At 45.2% G+C, this 23,046-nt stretch overlaps 1 protein-coding gene across 2 annotated transcripts in view; it reads right to left on the reverse strand.

Moving 5' to 3' along the window:
• SGPP2 (sphingosine-1-phosphate phosphatase 2) overlaps positions 1-15,977 on the reverse strand; it is a 142,635-nt gene extending 126,658 nt beyond the window's left edge. For both annotated transcript variants that reach the window (XM_088845301.1, XM_055398758.2), the window contains exon 1: positions 15,719-15,977. In XM_088845301.1, the coding sequence (XP_088701427.1) occupies positions 15,719-15,937 (219 nt within the window). In that variant the 5' untranslated portion in view covers positions 15,938-15,977. The remainder of the gene's footprint in view (positions 1-15,718) is intronic.
• Between the last annotated feature and the right edge of the window lie 7,069 nt (positions 15,978-23,046).

Raw genomic sequence — 23,046 nt, forward strand, 5'->3', positions numbered from 1 at the left:
TCCAGATTTTTAGACAATAAAATATGAAAGACCCTGTTGCTGGGAAAGATTGAAGGCAGGAGGAGAAGGGGACAACAGAGGATGAGATGGTTGGATGGCATCACCAACTCGATGGATATGAGTTCGAGCAAGCTCCGGGAGTTGGACAGGAAAGCCTGTTGTGCTGCAGTCCATGGGGTTGCAAAGAGTCAGACATGACTGAGCGACTGAACTGAACTGGGCAGAGGGTTGAGATGGAGGCAAAATTAAGTGATCAACAGATGATAGTCCTGCTTCTCCAAAAGTAATCGTTATGCCAGAATATACTACTAAATAAATACTGGGAATATTCATTCCATTCTTTCTGTTTGAGGATATGTGTGTTGTAAATGACTGTGGCAAGACGGCTGTCCTGCAGCCTCCTCAAGGAACCATGCAGAAGAGGGAGTCCCAAGGCAAGGAGGACTCTGGAATTGTCTGCCACCCTCTGCACAACAGAACAGATTCATTTCCCTGCTTCGCGGTCATAATGTCATAAAGTGAGGGAAACATCCTCTAGGCATACATTACCTTCTTGGCTCAGAGTTGCCAGAGGATATTTGCTTTAACTTTTACAGAATCTTCAGGCCCTGCCCGAGGCTACTGAAGTATCACAAACATGTCTCAGGCTGTGAATGATGGACCTGACCTGGAAGGAGTGGGCAGAAGCACCAGGGGGCCAGGCACGACTCATCTAAACGCTCAGGTGTCTGGAAGGGAGCTATCACCTCCCACCCCCCACCATCCTTCACTTTCTCAGGCTCCAAATATTCTTTTTACAAGGAAAAATTAGAAATCCATTAGTTGTGAGATTATGTTAGCTGATGTACACTGGAAGATCTTAATGCACAATGGATAAACTGAGGAGACCATCAAAACTCAGTAAGGAAATCATTAAAATCACAATGGAAAAGTGGATACAGTATATGACCAGACCATTCAAGAAAATAATACAAGTATCTGCTAAACAAAAGAAAATTACTCAACCTCACTAGAGATAAAAAGAAATACAAAACCAAAATAATGAGATGCTTTCATCTGCTATCAGTTTGGCAGATTACTTTCTTAAATGAATGACAAAATTAGAGGATGAAAATACACAGTAAAACAAGATATTTACAATGCCTCAGAATGGTGCCCTATAAGATATTTATTAATTACAAAGAGAAAAACATTTATGGAAGACATCACTGAAGCAGCTTAAAAGATGTGTGAAGTTAAAATTACTAGGAATGGGACAAATCCACATTATGTGCATCCTATAATATCTTGCCTGTGGTATTCCAGCTAAAATTATAGAACCTGAATGGAATCATGAGAAAACATCAGACAAACCCAGGTTGAGGAATACTGTACAAAATAACTGGCTTGGACCCTTCAACAGTCAAGGTCAGAAAAGGCAGACTGAAGAACTTCCAGGTTGAACTCAACAGGCATACCAATTACACGCAATTTTTGGCTTTGTGTAAGATCCCAGAATAGCAAAAAGAGATCAATAGAGCAATTCATGAAAACTGAATAAGGCCCACAGATTACATACCATTTCCTCCTTTTGATAATTGTATTGTGGTTATATATGATGTTAACATTAGGAGAATATTGGTCAAGAGTACATAGGAATGTTTTATACTATTTTTACAAACTTTTAAAAGTTTTATTTCAAAATAAAACTTAAAAATGCTCTAAAGATAATACTTGATGCTGTCCTTTATTCATAGAAACCTAAGTATCCATAGACAGTAGAACGTATAAACACACTGTTGTATGTTCCTGCAATGCATGTCAATGGGCATGAAAAATGTACAGCTTATATGATTCATTTATATGAAGTTCAGGAGGAGGTGAGACTATGCTCTGGTGATGGGGGGAAATCAGCGGTTATCTGGGGGTGAGAGTGGTATTTAAAAAAAAAAAAATCTAACTACTTGGCTGTGCTGGATTTTAGTTGCAGCATGTGGGATCTAGTTCCCTGATCAGGGATCAAATCCAGGCCCCTGGCATTGGGAGCTCAGAGTCTTAGGCACTGGACCACCAGGCAAGTCCAAGGGAGCTTTTTGAGGTTCTGGAATTGCTCTATATTTTCATCTGGGCAATAGTTACTGGAATCTAGACATATAGTCATATTTACATTTATTATACTGAAGTTATAATGCACTTATATTGAAGTTATATTTAATAAGGGCTTCCCAGGTGGTTCAGGGTAAAGAATTTGCCTGCCAATGAAGAAGATGCAGGAGATGGGGATTCAATCCCTGGGTCTGTAAGTTCCCTTGGAGGAAGACATGGCAATTCACTCCAGTATTCTTGCCTGGGAAATCCTGTGGACAGAGGAGCTTGGCAGGCTACAGTCCATGGGGTCCCAAAGAGTCACACGACTGAGCATGTACATAGTATATTATAATAAAGAAAAAGAAAATACAAAAGAAGATAATAAATGCTGACAACAGACTAACAGTCTTGGATTGCTGTTCAGAACAATAACTGAGATACATTTTTCAAAAAGCAATTTGGCAGTTAGTGTGAAGAGCTCTGAAATAAGCTTTTCTTCCACTTCTCCAGAAACAATTAAATATTTAAACTCTAGCTGAAGTACAAAGATAAACAATGAAGCAATCAAAATGCATAGTTAAGAAAATGCTTTAAAAAATCTAAATTACAATCATCTGATAAACTATAATACAACTATTAAATCATATAAAGACTATCCAGTGATCTGGGGAAGCACTCATGATATGAGTGACAAAAACTAATCTCAGTGAAATACCTTCACAGGATGTTGATAACGTAAATATTCTGTTTTCCAGAGATAAAGGGAAGTACTACTTTAAAACGCTAATATTTTCCTCTGGGTTGCAGAATTATGACAGGATTTTGTTTACTTCGTTATACTTTTTGGTGTCTTCCACTATTTCTAACATGAACATTCATTCCTTTAATAGTGGAAAAGCATAAACATTAATTTCAAAGTATCTAATAGCTTTCTGGTTGAAAAAATCAGAAGATCAAGATTCAGAAAGGAGAAAACCAACTTCTAATAGAGCTTCCTTTCACCCATCATGCTTTTAACAAAATCTTTGAAGTTCTACTTCACGGCCACCTTTTAAGTCAGCTATCAAAACAGGATTTTTTTTTTAACTGCAAAAAAAAAAAAGTTCACCTATGCCCTTTCCCCACCAATTAAGCCCTGGCCTCTCAGCTGCTCTGGTGACTCAGAGGGTAATGAATCTGCCTGCGATGCAGGAGACCCAGGTTTGATCCCTGGGGCAGATCTCCTGGAGAAGGGAGTGGCCACCCACTCCAGTATTCTTTCCTGGAGAATTCCTTGGACAGAGGAGCCTGGCGGGCTACAGTCCATGGGGTCCCAAGGAGTGGGACACAACTGAGAGACTAGCACATCCTTTTTCAGCTGCCAACATTTTACCCTCAGAAGTCCTCTTTGCACGATCATCAACTCCTCCTCCTACTCAGTCCCGGCTTTGATGAGCTGTTTCCCATAAAATGCTGTGAGAACAAAGTTTTTGCCACTTGGAAAAATCAAAACAAACCCAGAGATCAAGTTTCTCCTGCAGGCATGATTGCTAAATACACAGCATTAACAAAAAAGCAAGAATGAATCTGGTGTTTTGTTTTGTTTCACTTTGTTCTATTAAAGAGGTATCAAACTGCCAGTTAGCATTTGAAGGACTAGAGGCAGTATTTCTAGATGGTTCAAAGAAACCAGTACTCCCCATTCCCCAAATTCCGAACCCGCTCTCCAGGTCTCAGGTGGCTCACCTCCTTCCCTACTGCCATCCACCCTGGCACATGCCCAAGGATTCTTTCTTCCTTTTCAAAACACTTTGCTAATTAGCCTGCACTGCTTCAGGCCAGAGTCAAGAGGAAAAGTAATGTAAATCACAGTCTTCTGGATTTTTCAGTATCTCATTTTCTTAATAGTGGCTCAGATGGTAAAGAATCTGCCTGCAGTGCAGGAGACCCAGCTTTGATCCCTGGGTCGGGAAGATGTCCTGGAGAAGGGAATGGCTACACACTCCAATATTGTTACCTGGAGAATTCCATGGACAGAGGGGGAGTCTGGCGGGCTAAAGTCCATGGGGTCGGAAAGAGTCGGACACAACTGAGCGACTAATACTTTCACTTTTTCATTTTCTTAATATGTAGAAAATATCTCACCAGGCAAGCCAGATTATAACAACCAGTGGATGCCCCAATTTTAGTATTTCCATAGCTTTCCAACAGAGATAGGAGCCTTCCAAACATGTTGCCAGGAAACGGTGACAGTATTATTTTCTCCCAGGAAAACTGTGTACCAAATAAAATGCAGGAAAAATGCCGTTGCTCGAGACATAATTCTTATCAGGACAACAGAAGATGTAATCATTAACTGTACCCACTGAAGCAAAAGTGCTTTTAAAAGTGGTAAGTGTCAACCTCTTAATTATAAATCAAAAGTTAAAATCAGATTAGACTTGCTATCAAAAGCCTTCCTAAAGGTTACCTAATCACATTTTTAAAGCTGATGGGTGTTTCACCATCATCAACTTCTAGCGATACCCCAACTCCCTTCACAGTGTCCAACAGAAGAAAGCAAACCAATTAAAAAAAAAAGTTATTCATTAATCAAAATCCTTCATCAGTTTCCTGGATAAAAAGGAAGGTGCTAACACTTGAAAACACCATTAAGCTTAAAGGAGGACACAGTCAGGTAGAGAGGTCAGGGACCAAATGACCCCAGTTCTGACAGGAGACATCACATTTCTGCCAGGAAAGAAAAGGTTGAGCTCAGCACAGTTACATGCTTCGTTCAACAGGGAATGCCAGGTACCTGTTGACAGATTAACAGGTTCCAGGCGCATGTTAGCCTGAGGATGTATAGGTGAAGAAGAGAAACCTGGCCCCTTCTCCCCTACCCCAGTTCCAACTTCACAAAACATGCTAGAACTAATGATTTAATTGTGATTATGTGAAAGTCTTCAGAGCACTAGAGACCAGCATGTTCTGGCTGCAAGTGGAGACCCACTCAGGTCCCCTCCAGTGAATTACATAAATCCTTGGAAGTTCTTGGGCTCCAGAATCACTGCTAATGGTGACTGCAGCCATGAGATTAAAAGATGCTTGTTCTAAAAAAAAAAAAAAAAGATGCTTGTTCTTTGGAAGAAAAGCTCTGACAAGCCTAGACAGCGTATTAAAAAGCAGAGACATTACTTTGCCAACAAAGGTCTGTATAGTCAAAGCTATGGGTTTTTTTTCCATCATGTATGGATGTGAGAGTTGGACAGTAAAGACGGTTGAGTGCCAAAGAATTGATGCTTTTGAACTGTGGTGTTGGAGAAGACTCTTGAGAGTCCTTTGGACTGCAAGGAGATCAAACTTGTCAATCCTAAAGGATATCAATCCTGAATATCCATTGGAGGGACTGATGCTAAAGCTGAAGCTCCAATACTTTGGCCACCTAATGTGACGAGCCGAACCACTGGAAAAGACCCTGATGCTGGGAAAGATTGAAGGCAGGAGGAGAAGGGGATGACAGAGGATGAGATGGTTAGATGGCATCACCTACTCAATGGACATGAGTTTGAGCAAACTCCAGGAAATAGTGAAGGACAGGGAAGCCTGGCATGTTAGAGTCCATGGGGTCGCAAAAAGCTGGACATGACTAAGCAACTGAACAACAAGGACACAGACCATGTCGACCTCACCCTAAGCCATTCTATCCTGAAAGTCAGCAGTCCTCTAGCACCTGCCCCCTCAGAAGTGGAGTCTACCCCTCAGGACTCCTGCTGCTTTCTCCACTTGGAGTTTTTCCTGCTGCTTCTATTACCCCTTGCTGTGGACTCTCTACCTTGCTACTGCTTTGTTTCTGCTTACGACCTCCTCTTTCTCTCTGAAGTCCATCACCACTCTACCATTTATGTCCCAACCTCTGGGTCTTCCATTCAGACTCCCTAAGGGAGCCACTAAATTGGTTCCCTTAGTCACCTTCCATGATGCAGTATCCCAATTAGGTGGAAGTTCCCATGTGGGGCTACATCGTAAAATACTGACCAGCCTAAACAATCTGCCTTTGACTTAAGGGCTGATCGTTGATCCAATCAGCTTTCAGCCGTGATGATGGGGTCCCATGATTCTAAACATGGCAACCTGCGTCTTAAACCATTTGTGGTCTGTTTCTTTCCTCCTAAGGCATTTTTAGGTGCAGGAGACACTCAAAGTATCACCAAGGACCCAAAACAGATACTAAGGCTTGATTTTTTGTTAGTCCCATGTTTGCTGCTATTTGACTATAACATCGCCATTTCTTTTTTTTTAAAATATGTATACAAAGCTAACAACGTTGTGATAATTTCAAGTATACAGCAAAGGGATTCAGTCACATATATCCTTGTATCCATTCTCCTCCCTGCTTCAGACTTCCCAGGTGGTGCAGTGGTAAAGAATCTGCCTGCCAATGCAGGAGATGCAAGAGACGGGTGTTCGATCCCTGGGTTGGGAAGATCCCATAAATGAAGGAAATGGGAATTCGCTCCAGTATTCCTGCCTGAAAAATCCTATGGAAAGAGGAGCCTCGCGAGCTACAGACATGGGGTTGCAAAGAGTAGGACACAACTGAGCAAATGAACAATCTCCCCTAAAATCCCCTCCCTTCTAGGCTGCATACTGAGCAGAGTGCCCTGGGCTATACAGTGGGACCTTGTTGGTGACTCATTTTAAATATAGCATGGTGTACAAGTCAATCACAAACTCGCTTAACTATCTCTTCCCCCATTCTTATCCCCTGGCAACCATAAATTCATTCTATAAGTTTGTGAGCCTGTTTCTGTTTTGTAAATAAGTTCCTTTGTATCCTTTCATTTTAGATTCTGCATATAAGGGATCACATCATCATTTCTTAGATGCTTCAGCACTAGGTCCCTCAGTACCCCACACAGGCATCACCATTCAGCCTCACACTCTTTCTCGTGAAGCACATGGGATGAAATTGATTTGCTATTCCCTGTCTGTAGGATGAAGTCCAAATTCTGCAGGAAGCCACACTTCAACTCTGGCTCTATCCCAACACTCCAGCCAATATAACACCAACTTCTTTACACAACTGGATATTCTTCATTTGTCCTTCCAGATCCATTCTCCATGTTTCTCCAGGGTGGGCTGACCTTCTTGAATTATATCAGCCCAGGCTCCCTGGCTTCTGACTGAATTTAGAGGGAGAGAGGCAACTGGTAGGATAGGAGAAGGCATACAGAGAAGTTAGAAATAAGTTTCCCTTTCAGCTAATGCCCAGTTGTGGCTGTTTCTCCACTGAAGGGCTCATTCCAGTCAGGGGCCTCTCTGATGCTAAGCTCTCCTTGGGTCTGGGGATACCAGAATGCCATTCTCTCTCCTCACCTTTTTAGACTAAAGTTGTCTGTTTCAGGATACTTCATCATCCCATGCTGATTTTTCCCAATCTTCCTACAGCTTTGTAAAGGATCCCATCTTTGACCTTCTTCAACTGCTCATTCATTCCCCCTTTAAAAGTTCCCACATATTCTGCATTCTTCCCTTATCCTCTGCAGCTTGTTTTTTCTTTTTAATATTTATTCATTTTGCTGTGCCAGGTCTTAGTTGCAACATGCAGGATCTTTAGTTGTTGCATGTGAACTTCTTACTTGTAGTATGTGGCCTCTAGTTCCCTGACCAGGGATGGAACCCGGGCTTTGGGAATGTGGAGTCTTAGCTGCTAGACCTTCAGGGAAGTCCCTGCAGCCTTTTCCCCATCTTTAAACATCTTACCAATATGGTACACTGGTTAAAATACTAATGTGCTGTTTTTAACTAAGATCCATATTTTACTCAGACGTCCTTAGTTTTTACCGAATGCTTTTTTTTTGGTTCTGTTCCAAGGTCCCATCCACGACTCCACAATTACACTTCTCAGTCTATCACCTTAGGTTCCTCTTGGCTGGGACTGTTCCTCAGACTTATGATGGATGACCTTGACAGTGTTGAAGAGGACAGGTGTTTTGTAGACTGTCCCTCAACTGGGATTTGTCTGTTGTCTTTCTCAGGATTAGAATGAGAGTTTGGGGGAAGAAGGTCACAGAGGTGAAGTGCCATTCTCAACATGGATCAAGAGATTATCACTTCAATGCACAGCAAGAGCACACACATCAACATGACTCATCACTGTTGACACCACCCTGGATCACCTGGCCGAGGGGGCACTGTCAGGCTTTCACACTGTAAAACAACTCTTTCCCCCTACCCCTTTCCATACCCTTCAGAAGGAAGTCACTATGTGCAGCCCACACTTAAAGAGAGGGAAGTTATGATTTCTCCCCCTGGAGTAGAGCCTATGTTTCCTTTCTTTCTCCCTTCATTTCATTTTTTTGTAAATTGCAGTAAAATATGGTGGCTCAGTTGGTAAAAAATCCACTTGCAATGCAGGAGACCCAGGTTTGATCTGAGAGACAGGAAGTTCCCCTACAGAAGGAAACAGTAACCCATTCCAGTATTCTTGCCTGGAAAATTCCATGGACAGAGGAGCCTGGCAGGCTACAGTCCATGGGGGGCAAAGAGTTGGACCCACCGAGCGACTAAACCACCACTACCATACATAACATAAAAGTTGCCACGTAACCATTTTTAAGAGTTTCAGTGACCCTTTATCAGTAGACCATCTGTCTCCTGCTGGGACTCTTACTATGCCAAGATGAACTTATCACTACTCACCAAAAATAATGGTAATGTGTCTTTATGTTTTATTACATGAGATTTCCATGTAAGAAAAACAGAGTCTCATATTTTCAACTATTTGCTACCTGCTGCTGCTGCTGCTAAGTCACTTCAGTCGTGTCCGACTCTGTGTGATCCCATAGACAGAAGCCCACCAGGCTCCCCCTTCCCTGGGATTCTCCAGGCAAGAACAATGGAGTGGGTTGCCATTTCCTTCTCCAATGTGTGAAAGTGAAAAGTGAAAGTGAAGTCGCTCAGTCGTGTCCGACCCTTAGCGACCCCACGGACTGCAGCCTACCAGGCTCCTCCATCCATGGGATTTTCTAGGCAAGAGTACTGGAGTGGCTTGCCATTTGCTACCTACTGCTCTTTAAGCCTTGATTCAAGACATCATGGGTCCCCTGATAGGGATCACCATGACTCCTGCTCTCATCTCCCTGACCACCTATCTCTCCTTGTATTCTAGCATTTGCTGCATTGCATTGTTTTCTTGGTGGCTTTCCCAGGGCAGCAACTAAATCTCCTTTATCTTGTACCTTTAAGGCTGAGAACTGTCCTAGAAACACAGTAGCTGATCAATAAATGTTAGCTGGAAATCAAGGAAGCAAAGATGAGACAGACGCAGAGATGGCCTATTTTCTCCAAAGAGTAAAGAGAATGTTAATATCTAAGACTGGTGAGGGTGTAGGAAAAGCTCCACTCATAGCTATGTATCCCTCCACCCTTTCTGCAGGACAAGTTGGTAATACTTATTGAAAGCCATAATATATACATATTTCTACCCAGCAATTCAGTTCAGTTCAGTTCAGTTCAGTCGCTCCCAGCAATTACAAGACTGGAAATTTAAATTAAGAAAGCAATCAAAGACTGACATCAGTCTTGGCAATGATTTTTTGGATTTGACACCCAAAGCGGAGGCAACAAAAGCAAAGAGAAACAAGTTGGACTACATTAAATTAGAAAGCTTCTGCATGGCAAAGGAAACCTGGGAAACCTTGAGGGCATTATGCTAAGTAAAATAAGTCAGATAAAGATAAATAATGTATGATCTCACTTATATGTGGAATCTAAACAACAAAAACAACAACAAACAACTCACAAATACAGACAACAAGTTGATGGCTGCCAGAATGGGGGTGGGGCTTCCCACGTGGCTCCGTGGTAAAGAATCTGCCTGCCAATGCAAGGAGATACAGGAGATGTGGGTTCGATCCCAGGGGTGGGAAGATCCCCTGGAGAAGGAAATGGCTACCTACTCCAGTATTCTTGCCTGGAGAATCCCATGGACAGGGGTGCCTGGCAGGCTACAGTCCATACGGTCACAGAGTCAGGACACAACTGAGCATGCGCACACATGCACACGGGGGCGGGGGTGGAGGACAGCAATGAGCAAAATAGATGAAGATGGTCAAAAGATACAAACATCCAGCTAAAAAATAAATCAGTCATGAAGACGTAATGAACAGCACGATAACCACAGTTAACACTGTATTGTACATTTGAAAGCTGCCGAAAGAGCAGATCTTAAAAGTCCTGATCACAAGAAAAAGAACTCTAACTCTGTATGGTGATGGGCATTACCTAGACTTACTGTGGTGATCATATCACAATATATACAAATATTGAATCATGTTGCATACTTGAAACTAGTAAGTTGTGTCAGTTATACCTCAATTTAAAAACAAGACTATTGGGACTTCCCTGGTGGTCCAGTGGTAAAGAATCTGCCTTGCAATGCAGGGAACATGGGTGGGTTCGATTACTGGTTGGGGAACTAAGACCCCACATGCTTTGGAGCAACTGAACCCATGTGCCACAATGAAAGAGCCTGTGTGTAGCGACTAAGACTCGATTCAGCCAAATAAATAATAAATATTTTTAAAAATAAATAAAAACAAGACTACCAAGATATGAGGGGCTTCCCCAGTGGCTCAGCAGGAAAGAATCTGCCTGTAATGCAGAAGCTCCAGGAGACAGGGGTTCGATCCCTGGGTGGGGAAGATCCCTGGAGAAGGAAATGGCAACCACTCCAGTATTCTTGCCTGGAGAATCCCAGGGACAGAGAAGCCTGCAGGCTACACACACAAAAACAATATTTTTAAAGCAAAAACTAGAAAGAAACTAAAGACTTACCAAGAGGTCGACTAAATTATAGAACATCCATGCTATGGAGCAATATATAGCCATTAAAATTCAGGTTGAACATTTACCAGGTGATTATCTTTGAGCTGTGGTATAATGGACATGGGTTTAACATTTTCTTTGTATTTTTTCCCATATTTTCGCATCTGAACCATATCTGCAACTAGGAAAAAAAATGATCAAATGTACCTTCTCACAGAGGTACATTTATTTTGCACCTCTGTGCCATTATTTTGCCATTTCCAACCTGAGCATCCAGCTAAAGACAATCAAAGCTTGAAGGCTGATCGTTGGACAGTTTAGATATAATCAAGTCAAAATGTCAACAGACACCATGACTGCTGCCTCCAGCCATCACTACCCTGTCCTAAACACACTAAGGGAGGTGGGTCCCAGGGAAAGAGAATTCAGAACTTCCTACTTCTGTTTGCCAGCTTCTCTGGGGCCCTGGGCTTCACAGGTGGCTCAGTGGTAAAGAATCCACCTGCAGATGTACAAGACGCAGGAGACACAGGTTTGACCCTTGGTCCGGGAAGATCCCCTGAAGTAGGAAATGGTAACCCACTCCAGTATTCTTGTCTAGCAAATCCTATGCACAGAGGAGCCTGGCGGGCTACAGTCTATGGAGTCACAAAGAGTCAGACAGGACTTAGCAACTGAGCACACATGCACTGGGGCCCTACTTCTGACCTGGATCCTGGACATTGGTCTTTTGCTTGTTTGTTTTTAAAATTTTTTTATTTAACTACACCAGGTCTTAGTTGTGGCATGTGGGATCTAGTTTCCTGACCAGAGATCAAACCTGGACGCCCTACATTAGCAGTACGGAGTCTTAGCTACTGAACCACCAGGGAAATCCCTGTTTGCTTTGTTTTTAAAGTTTCTCTAACTGACTATAATGTACAGCCATAGTTGGAAACCCAAGGTTCTGTTCCACTCTACTCATTTTGAGGATGGGACAACAGAGGCCTAGAGAAGTTCAAAACGACATCGGCACAGAGCTAGACCCTGGTCCTTTGCACTTTTGCAAGCCAATAAAATTAAGGTTGGGGCTTTATAGATTGACAGTCTTGGAGGACCCCAAAAGTTTTAAGAGGAAAATGCGAAGTGTAAAGACTTCTAAAAATAACCTACTTATCAAATAGTATTTATCAAGCACAGTACAATTTGGAAACATTAACTACAGACTAACATAACAATGGGAAAGGCACTACAAAAATCTAACTTGATGCAACTGTATTGAGCAAGCAAAGAGGACAGAAATCAAAATACCATTGTATTCAAGGTTGGCTTTACTCCAGAACAAATAAACAGAATTCTGTCCAGGCCTTTGTCCCCCACTTAGTTGGGTCCAAAGACCCCTGCCTGGTGCTCCTGGTGACTTCCAAGAATGTCCTCCTCTGGTTACCCTTGCAAACCAGTTACCTTTACAAACCAATCCATTTAGTCCCTACCCTGACCGAGAACAGTCCCAACACCTCACACCTCCTCCATGAGGCAGATGGAATAAAGCCTCGAGCTGTTTTCCCAGGAAGGTGCCCATGTAGAAAGAAGTTTAAACATAAGTCACGGATCTGACTGTGTAATATCAGGAAAGTCCTCAACAAAGCATTTAACTCTTTAGGACTCAAACTTTTTCTGTCTGTGACATGTAGGCCTACTGGGAAATCTATGAGGTCCAGTCTAATTTATACCATGACAGCTTTGTGCAAGTTCAGTCCAGCCTGGTTTGTAAATGATGTAGTTAATCTTTAAGCTAGCAGTGTGTGGTGTTACAAGAATGTGTAAAGGAAGCCCTTCTTCAGTCATTTTCCTACTTGTCCCTTCTTTATAAGCACTACAAGAAATACAGAAAATATGGAAGGTAAGAAAAAATTAGACTTGTTACTATCTGAAGTCACTCAGGGGCTTCCCAGATGGCTCAGGGGTACAGAATTAGCCAGCTGCAGGTTTGATCCCTAGATTGGGAAGATTCCCTGGAGGTGGAAATGGCAAGCCACTCCAATATTCTTGCCTAAGAAATCCCATGGACAGAGGAGCCTAGAAGGCTCCATATAGTCCATGGGGTCGCAAAGGGTCAGACACAACATAGCAACTAAACAACAACAAAGTCATTCAGGGAAGAAAACAACTTCTCTGTTGTCTGATATATCTTAAATCAATACCCTGGTGTTGCCTGACTTCTAGATTATGTGTAAAAATTTGATTTTCAATATTTACACTTCAGTTTTAAAAAATCTTCAGTTTCTTATCTTGAATGTTGAACACTCTCTTTGTCATGATACAGCAAGTGAAGAGTGTTAGATGGGAGGGGGAAACCCTACCATTTGGTTCACTGAATACCCAAGAGGTAAGAAGATACTTCTCTGCAAAAAAATCTCCTTGCTTAGCTTTTAAAAGGCAATTTTATATTGCAATCTGCACTCCTTTATTTATAAAATTCATTGAGCTCTCAGGCACCAGGCCATGAGAAGCAAATAATGAGCACTGTAGACAAGTTTCCTGTATCCTTAGAGCTTATCATCCCCTGGAAGAGGCTAGCAATAATCAGATAGCCACAAAGTGGCACGCTTACACAACGTGATAAAGGCTGTGATGAAAACTGGCAAGAAGCAAAGAGAATCTATAAAGAGAAGAGGGAGATTGGAGAGTGAGCGAAAGTGTCTCCTGAGAAACTGACCTTTGAAACTGAAGGATGAGTGGGAGTTTACTCAGAGGATGCACAGGCAATTCAGACAAGCCACAAGCCAGACAGAGGCCAAGGGGAAGAGTAGCTAATTGGAGAGTTTTGTCCGCTGTCCCTTTAATGTCCTATCAATTTTCTGGGGGCAAGTATGCAATCATCTTGCTTTGGGAACTCCACCTGTACTTGCAAAATATGAATCTTCCCAAGTCACTTGATACCAACCCACCTTTAAAAACATTATCCCATTATTTATCAAGTGCTCTCATTTTTTTGCCCATTGCATGTGGGGATTTCTTATCATGAATTTTTAACCTTCTTACATGATCTATGGTGAGTGAGGTCCTGTGTAGGATGGAAAGGGGATTGGAGATCTAAGTATACATACAGCTGATTCACTTTGCAGTACAGCAGAAACTAACACAACATTGTAAAGCAATTTTACTCCAATTAAAAAAAATTGTTTTAAAGAAGTAAAGAAAGGGGATGATCCTTTCATTTCCTTCACCGAAAGGAGCAAGATAACTCCTTTCTACACGGAAACCCGCTTCTCTTGCTTTTAAAGGGCAGGAGGTTCCTTTTCCAGATCTTGAAGTTAAATGACTAAGGGTAATGTTTTTGAAACAGTTTGAGAAATACTAGTGGAAAACTCTTCTTCTTTAGTCCAGCTCCCTGGACTAAAGAAACAGAGTAGATGCCAGAGGAGAAAGCAACAGGGAGCAGCCCATGCATCTACCTGTGGGTATACACTGTGTGCCCAGAAAGTGCCAGACAGCGTTTCAGGAGTGAGGCAGGTTCTTAATCTCTCCTCTCTGCACCACTTTAAAGAGAAAGGAAGGGGAAAGGGGCAGGGGTTCCCAAACGTCTCTAAAAATTTCTGGGTGTCCTGTGGGATGGAGAAGGAAACACAAAAGGAGAAAAGAAAATATCATGGAGGAAGATTTCTGTGGAAAGGAACCCACTGCCCACCCCCACCCTCTAATTAAATCCTACCATTTAATGCCCACAGTATTCCATTCCCCGTGAAAGCCAGGTTCTTCAAAATTCCTCAGTTACTAGATCTAGAAATCTACACATAAATACATGCCACCTTCCAGTCATCAAAACTTCTAGGAAGAAAAATATACCTGGTTTCCTCCCCCACCGCCAAGACCACCACCTCCATCAGAGTTGTAATACATTGTTTCCCTTTTCCTTTGTCACACTTTCCACCTCCCCTGGGGGAAGGGCACAGACGCTGTCCGGGCCCAAGGTGTCTCACTGCTGCTGGGAGTCCTCCTCCCAAAGGGCAGCCCTGCGCCCTGGCACGTTGGCATCTGCAGCCTGTCTCCTCTCTCCCGCCTGGAGTCCTTGTGCACTGCGACGATGCGCTGGCTTCCCAAAGCCGCAGTGGATTGTATAACCATACTATGCACGCCTGGAGGACAGCGTGGTGAGCCTCCCTCCTGACAGCATCTGTTCAGAGTCAGCGGTGTCAGCTAGAAAGAGACCCACCAGGCCGGCGGGACCCGAAGACTCTAGGGGAGGGAGGGAGCGAAGCGCGCTGTCTGGACAACAGCACTGTTGGTAGGCGGTGGGGTTGGTAAATCTCTCCAGCAGCAGTATTTAAACCCGAAATTCTGCCTGGAGAGCCGGCGGTGCAGGACCGTGAGGAGCAAGCGGAGTCCTACTGCACCAGCTCAGCGCGGATCAAACAAAGGGGGATGGCGCGGAAACTCAGAATGAGGGAGTGGGGAGTCGTCGGAATTTCTCCCCAGCGAAGCCTCTCGCGAAAATGACAATGACATCTCCGCTCCGCTTTTCAATTATGTAACTCTCATACATTTGGAAGAATATACATGAACATATACTTAGGACGGCAGAAAATCTCAAAATAGACTCAAAAAAAAAAATCTCTAAAAATAGCTTTAGCTCAGGGTGCATCTGAAGTCTTAACAGACCTGGTTGTCACCTGGCAGCGTTAGAGGATGTCATCCTAGGGGTGGGACCCACCGCGCGGACAGCCGGGTCACCGCCGGGGACGCGGCCCTCTCGGCTTGGCAAGGATCGCCGGAAGCCCCTCGCAGCGTCGCGGGGTCGGCTGGACCTACCAGTGCGCAGGCTGCCGAGCGATCTGCCCCCTTCACCTCCCGCCTCTGCGAACACCTGGTCCGCGGTTACCTGCGGGGCCGCCAGTCTCCGCAGCCCATTGGCCGGCTCCCCGGCGCCCTTGCCTTTGGCGGCGGGGAGATGCCCAAGCCCCGGCGTCCGCGCCTCGCCGTCCGCGGGGCCCGCGCCGTTCTCGCCGGGGCCTTCCTCCGGCGCGGGGAAGAGCCCGCAGCGGCGCTGGAAGCGGGCGACGAGCTGGGAATCCTGCAGGCTCCAGAGCAGCTCGGCCATGGTGCTCCCGGAGCCGCCGCCGCCGCCCGGTGCCCTGTGCTCGCGCCTTCGCTCCCGCCCTCGCCCGCGCGGGGCTGGGCGCTCCGGGTGGCGGGCGGGGCCCGGGGCGCCAGCCAACAGGTGCGCCGCTCGGGTCCTAGCGCCCGCCCCCCGCGCGCGGACGTCCAGGTGTTCGCCTCCACCTTGCGCAGGGCACGTCCGGGCTCCTCTCCTTCCGGCGGGCCCGGGCGGACTCGGGTGATCTCTGGCGTCCGGCAGGCTCGAAACTGGGCGAAAAGGTACAGGTGTCTCCACCCCTGTCGGCTGGTGCATAAGTGCCACCTAATGGGGAGCGGCCGCGCACGTGTGGATCTGCGTGAGTCCACTTGGCGCGCACCAGCCGATCGCTTAGGGACCTACCTGTTCACTGTTGAGCTCAAAGGGAGGTCAGATTTTCCACCCGCACTACTCCCCGCATCCAGCCTCTAGTCTCTGCCTTTGCCCACTTCCGGCAGGGAGCGAGAGCCCCGCTAGAGAACATTTTTTGAGTTCTTGCCAAACTCTGCGTGATGTCGCGTCTCCCCACAGCCCCAAACTTCTGCGACATTGCTCCAGAACCAACCGAGTGGGTTTCGAGTGGATTCCGAGTCATCCTCCGCGTCCCTGCCCTTGCCCTTGTGATTTGGCAACTGGGGAACACCTAGATACGTGGAGAGGAATACTGATTCTTTCTTTCTTGGTGTTCCGCATTAAGAAAGATGGTGTTTGCCCCTCCCCCCGACTACCCCCCACACACACAACACACACACTCTGCCTTTAGACACTTGAGACCCAAAGAGAACAAGGTGTTGAAGGATCTGGAGGAGGAATTGACTTCTCCCCGCACCAGCGCGGGCTTTAGATATCTCTGCAGAAGAGCAAAGAAAAATCCTGCCTGTCGACCTTGGTTTTGCCTCCGCCCTCCTGAATCCTCTAGGGACACTGCACTTCCTCACAGAGAAAGGCAACAGTCAAATTAGGCCCAGCTGACCTGCCTGCAAGGAAAGTGCAAATTCAATCCTTCTGTCTTCAGTCTGCAGCTGAAGCCTGGGGTTTCCTGGTAGCCCCCATATAAAGCTGCTAAGTATTTGGTTGCACACATGACTAGGGAGGCACACCTGCACATCACCGACCTTGTTTATGCAGTTGTCGGTTCAGGCCAGGAGTCTTTCGGATGCAGCCTTCAAGCCTCCCTTGTGTCTGTGTTTCTGCTCTTCTTCCCAGTCCTGTCTGGCAAGCCAGATCAAGGTGGCTGAGAGAGCAATAAAATTCTCGGCAAATAGCCGTTTTCTACTTAATTTACAGAAGAGGCACAGAGCTGCTGGCCCAATCAGGCTGTGTCACACAAAGAGATGTTCAGTCCTAGAAGCAGAAGGCTCCTCTTCCCTCTGCTGTGGTCATTTACAGCCACTGGGACCAAATTCTGTGGGGTTTTGTCTTTACTTTTGGCTGTTTGTCTTTGTTGCTGAGCGTGGGCTTTCCCGAGCTGCGGTGAGTGAATGGGGCTGCTCTCTGGCTTTGGGGCCGGGCCGCTCATCGCAGTGGATTCTCTGTTTGCAGAGCGCGGGCTGTAGATCTGAGGGCTCAGTAGTTGTGGCACATGGGTTTTAGTTGCTCCCCAGCATGTGGAATCTTCTGGGCCCAGGGATCGAACCCGTGTCCCCGGCATTGGCAGGCGGATTCTTAACCACTGGACCACCAGGGAAATCCTGTGGTTCTGTTTTTACAGTAGGAATTGTGGCTTAGGACCTTTTCTTTTTATGTGATAAAGAAATATGCTTTCCCATGAAGACACTTAAGTGATGTAGCTCCCCAACTTGATGTTGTGATTTCCCTTTCTCCCAAATAGTAGAGTCAAAGCCAAACATGGCATATGGACCACAAGGCCAAAAAAATGCATATTCAGACAAGGCATTTTTATCCCCTTGGGGACCAGGTACTAACCCCAGCTTCCAGTGGCTTGTGACATCACTGTGGGCCTCAGTTGCCTTCCCTGATGAAATGACATTCCTCGCTTCTTGTGTGTGGCACTCCTTGTCTTGAGGCAGTGTCACGCCATCTCCTTCTTTGTTGTCACGAAGCACTCTCCCTGTGTGACTCTCTGTGCCCAGATCTCCCTCTTCTTATAGGGACACCAGTCCCAGTCTGTGGATTAGGGTCTATTCTAAATCAGTCTGGCCTCATCCTAATGTGATTATATCTGCAAAAATTACATTTGCTCCACATTCATAGGTTCTGGGTGCACGTGAATTTGGAGCAAATGCTACTCAACCCAGTTAAGTATCGGGTTGGCAAAAAAAAGTTCCTTTGGGTTTTTCCCACAAGATGTTATAGAAAAATACAAGTTCCGTGTTACAAGTTAGAAGCTTTTTGGCCAACCCAGTTCTTACTCTGTGCCAGGTATGTGCTCAGTACTTTCATACCATAACTAGTTTAATCACATTTTATCCTCCAAGTAGCCCTCTGAAGTAGCCACTCATCCTTCACGTATTTGACTATTATGCATTTATTAAAGTCAGACCCTATTCTAGGACTGGGAATGCATCAGTTAAAGAACCAGAGCTCCTAGATCATGAAACATATTTTAGTGGTCACTCAGTCATGTCTGACTCTTTGCGACCCCATGGACTGTAACCCACCAGGTTCCTCTATCCATGGGGATTCTCCAGGCAAGAACACTGGAGTGGGTAGCCATGCCCTCCTCCAGGGGATCTTCCTGACCCAGGGATTGAACCTGGGTCTCCTGCATTGCAGGCAGATTCTTTACCATCTGAGCCACCAGGGACAGCTATTTTTAAAAAAATCAAATAAATCTGTACTTTTAGTGAGCAACAAATGCCATGGAGAAGCACAAGGTGGTTGGGGCAGGAAGAAGATATGCAGGTAAGATGGTCACCTCCAAGAAGGGGATATTGGTGCAGAGACCTGGAAGAAGAGGAGCCCACTCGATCCAGATCAGGAGAAACAGCAGTCCAGATAGCGGACACTGCACTTGTAAAGGCCTTGAGGCCACCAAAGCTTGGAGCATTGGACAAACCACTGGGAAAGGAACCACCTGATAGTGTTATAGGAAGGGGGAGGCCCCCCTTTAGGGCCCCAAGAGTGGGCTCTTGTTTCACATGCAGAAAAGAATAGTCGGAGAAGACACGTGCTGACAAGGCAAGAGATTTTATTGGGAAGGGCACCTGGGTGGAGAGCAGTAGGGTAAGGGAACCCAGGAGAACAGCTCTGCCACGTGGCTCACAATCTTGGGTTTTATGGTGATGGGATTAGTTTCTGGGTGGTCTCTGGCCAATCATTCTGACTCAGAGTTCTTCCTGGTGGTGCACGCATTGCTCAGCCAAGATGGATGCTAGCGAGAGGGATTCTGGGAAGTGGACAAACACCCAGTGTCTCCTTTTGACTTTTCCCAAACTCTTCCGGTTGGTGGTGGCTTATTAGTTCTGTATTCCTTACCAGGATCTCCTGTCATAAAACAACTCATGCAAATGGTTACTAAAGGGCCTGGCCAAGGTGGGTGGTTTCAGTCAGTGTGCTTCCCCTAACTGTAGGAGAGGCTTGAGTACAAGGATTGTCTTGGGAGAGGTGGGGTCTAATAAGGACCATTTGAGTTCAGTTCAGTTCAGTTTAGTCACTCAGTCGTGACCGACTCTTTGTGACCCCATGAATCACAGCACGCCAGGCCTCCCTGTCCATCACCAACTCCCGGAGTTCACTCAAACTCATGTCCACAGAGTCGGTGATGCCATCCAGCCATCTCATTCTCTGTCGTCCCCTTCTCCTCCTGCCCCCAATCCCTCCCAGCATCAGAGTCTTTTCCAGTGAGTCAACTCATCGCATGAGGTGGCCAAAGTATTGCAGTTTCAGCTTTAGCATCAGTCCTTCCAATGAACACCCAGGACTGATCTCCAGAATGGACTGGTTGGATCTCCTTGCAGTCCAAGGGACTCTCAAGAGTCTTCTCCAGCACCTCAGTTCAAAAGCATCAATTCTTTGGCGATCAGCTTTCTTCACAGTCCAACTCTCATATCCATACATGACCACTGGAAAAACCATCGCCTTGACTAGACGGACCTTTGTTGGCAAAGGAATGTCTCTGCTTCTTAATATGCTATCTAGATTGGTCATAATTTTCCTTCCAAAGAGTAAGCGTCTTTTAATTTCATGGCTGCACTCAGTATCCGAGTGATTTTGGAGCCCAAAAAAATAAATAATAAAGAGTTAGGGGCTTCCCTTATTGTTGAATCAGTAAAGAATCTGCCTGCGATGCAGGAGACCTGGGTTCGATTACTGGGTCATGAAGATCCCCTGGAGAAGCAAATGGGAACTCACTCCAGTATTCTTGCCTGGAGTATCCCATGTTCAAAGGAGCCTGGCAGGCTACAGTCCATGGGGTCACAAGAATTAGACATGACTTAGCAACTAAACCACCACCAAAAAGTAAAGTGCAAGTGTTAGTCACTCATTTGTGTCCAACTCTTTGCAACCCCATGAATTGTAACCCACTGGGTTCCTCTTTCCATGGAATTCTCTAGGCAAAAATACTGGAGTGGGTTGCCATATACTCCCACTTTACAGATGAGAAAACTGAGGCTCAGAGATGGGAAACCTAACCAAAGCCACACAGCTAAGTGCCAGAAGGAGGATTCAACTCAGGTTTTACTGACTAAAGTGTAATCTTTCTATTACTAAACCACATTCTATTCCTGGAATTTATCTTCACTCTTTACTTTTGTATTGAAAAGTTCTCCCAGTGTGTAGTGAGTGCTCAATAAACACTTTGGGAATGTTCTAGACTAAGTACACCTCACAGTTTTTAGAGCTTTTGGACTCATTTGTAAATTTTTGCATGTGAATTCTACAACTCTCAGAGACCAGTGGTTTTGAAATTGGAAAGAAGGGGGGGAGGTGGGCAGGGTAGGGCATAACTTTCTAAATAATGACATAGCCTGAGGACACAACATAAACCGATTAGAATTAAATGGGTCCAAGGTGGCAGACAAGTCAACTTTGATTAGAACTTTATCCTCAATCCACAAGCTAAATGACACACCCAGAGGTTCCAGGACAGTCCCAAGTCACTATCAAAAGACCAAAAAGTGGGCAGTAGCTGGATTCCTGGAAATCTCCACTCCTTGCCCCAAATTGTTGGAATAGTCCTCCCACCGGAGAAGGCAATGGCAAGCCACTCCAGTACTCTTGCCTGGAAAATCCTATGGACAGAGGAGCCTGGTAGGCTGCAGTCCATGGGGTCGCTACAAGTGGGACACGACTGAGGGACTTCACTTTCACTTTTCACTTTCATGCAATGGAGAAGGAAATGGCAACCCACTCCAGTGTTCTTGCCTGGAGAATCCTAGGGATGGGGGAGACTTGTCGGCTGACGTCTCTGGGGTCGCACAGAGTCGGACATGACTGAAGCGACTTAGCAGCAGCAGCAGCAGTCCTCCCGCTCATTAGCCTATGAAGTTACCCAGTCCATAAAAAATAACAATGCTACATTTCAAGAATGTTGCATTTGTCCTCTGCAATGGCCTGCACTCTGTCTGTGGAGTGTGTTCCTCTCTGAATAAATCTACTTCTTACCTATCACTTTGTTTCTCATTGAATTCTTTCTGTGATGAGACATCAAGAACTTGAACTTTCAGTTCAGTTCAGTCGCTCAGTCGTGTCTGACTCTTTGCGACCCTATGAACCACAGCACGCCAGGCCTCCCTGTCCATCACCAACTCCCAGAGTTCACTCAAACTCATCTCCATCAAGTCCGTGATGCCATCCAGCCATCTCATTCTCTGTTGTCCCCGTCTCCTCCTACCCTCAATCCCTCCCAGCATCAGAGTCTTTTCCAGTGAGTCAACTCGTCGCATGAGGTGGCCAAAGTATTGCAGTTTCAGCTTTAGCATCAGTCCTTCCAATGAACACCCAGGATTGATCTCCTTTAGAATGGACTGGTTGGATCTCCTTGCAGTCCAAGGGACTCTCAAGAGTCTTCTTCAGCACCACAGTTCAAAAGCATCAATTCTTCGGCGATCAGCTTTCTTCACAGTCCAACTCTCACATCCATACATGACCACGGGAAAAACCATAGCCTTGACTAGACAGACCTTTGTTGGCAAAGTAATGTCTCTGCTTTTTAATATGCTATCTAGGCTGGTCATAACTTTCCTTCCAAGGAGTAAAGCGTCTTTTAATTTCATGGCTGCAATCAGCATCCGCAGTGATTTTGGAGCCCCAAAAAATAAAGTCTGACACTGTTTCCCCATCTATTTCCTGTGAAGTGATGGGACCAGATGCCATGATCTTTGTTTTCTGAATGTTGAGCTTCAAGCCAACCTTTCCACTCTCCTCTTTCACTTTCATCAAGAGGCCTTTGAGTTCCTCTTCACTTTCTGCCATAAGGGTGGTGTCATCTGCATATCTGAGGTTATTGATATTTCTCCTGGCAATCTTGATTCCAGCCTGTGCTTCTTCCAGCCCAGTGTTCCTCATGATGTACTCTGCATATAAGTTAAATAAGCAGGGTGACATACTCCTTTTCCTATTTGGAACCAGTCTATTGTTCCATGTCCAGTTCTAACTGTTGCTTCCTGACCTGCATACAGGTTTCTCAAGAGGCGGGTCAGGTGGTCTGGTATTCCCATCTCTTTCAGAATTTTCCTCAGTTTATTGTGATCCACACAGTCAAAGGCTTTGGCATAGTCAATGAAGCAGAAATAGATGTTTTTCTGGAACTCTCTTGCTTTCTCCATGATCCAGCGGATGTTGGCAATTTGATCTCTGGTTCCTCTGCCTTTTCTAGGTCCTGAAACCAGGTCTGTGACCTCAGTGGGAAAACCATGGGGTTTGGCTGGGTTTGAGTCCTGGTCTTGTGGGTTCGATTCCCAAACTGAGGTAAACAGTCTCAGTTTTACCTCTTTTTTTTGTTTAAGAAAAGAAAACTGAGATTGAGATGTAAAATGATTTTTCCCAAAGTTAAAGAATTTATTAGATCCTCTGCAGCGTCTGCCATTTCACAATGCTCTTAAGGGGAGAATTTCCTTCCTTCTTCATCTGTACCCAGGAGGTAAGAAAGGAATGAGAGAGGAGATGGC

This window comes from Moschus berezovskii, chromosome 2 (genome assembly GCF_049115385.1).
Source record: "Moschus berezovskii isolate FMDL1 chromosome 2, NW_MosBer_1.0, whole genome shotgun sequence".
Lineage (NCBI taxonomy): Eukaryota > Metazoa > Chordata > Mammalia > Artiodactyla > Moschidae > Moschus > Moschus berezovskii.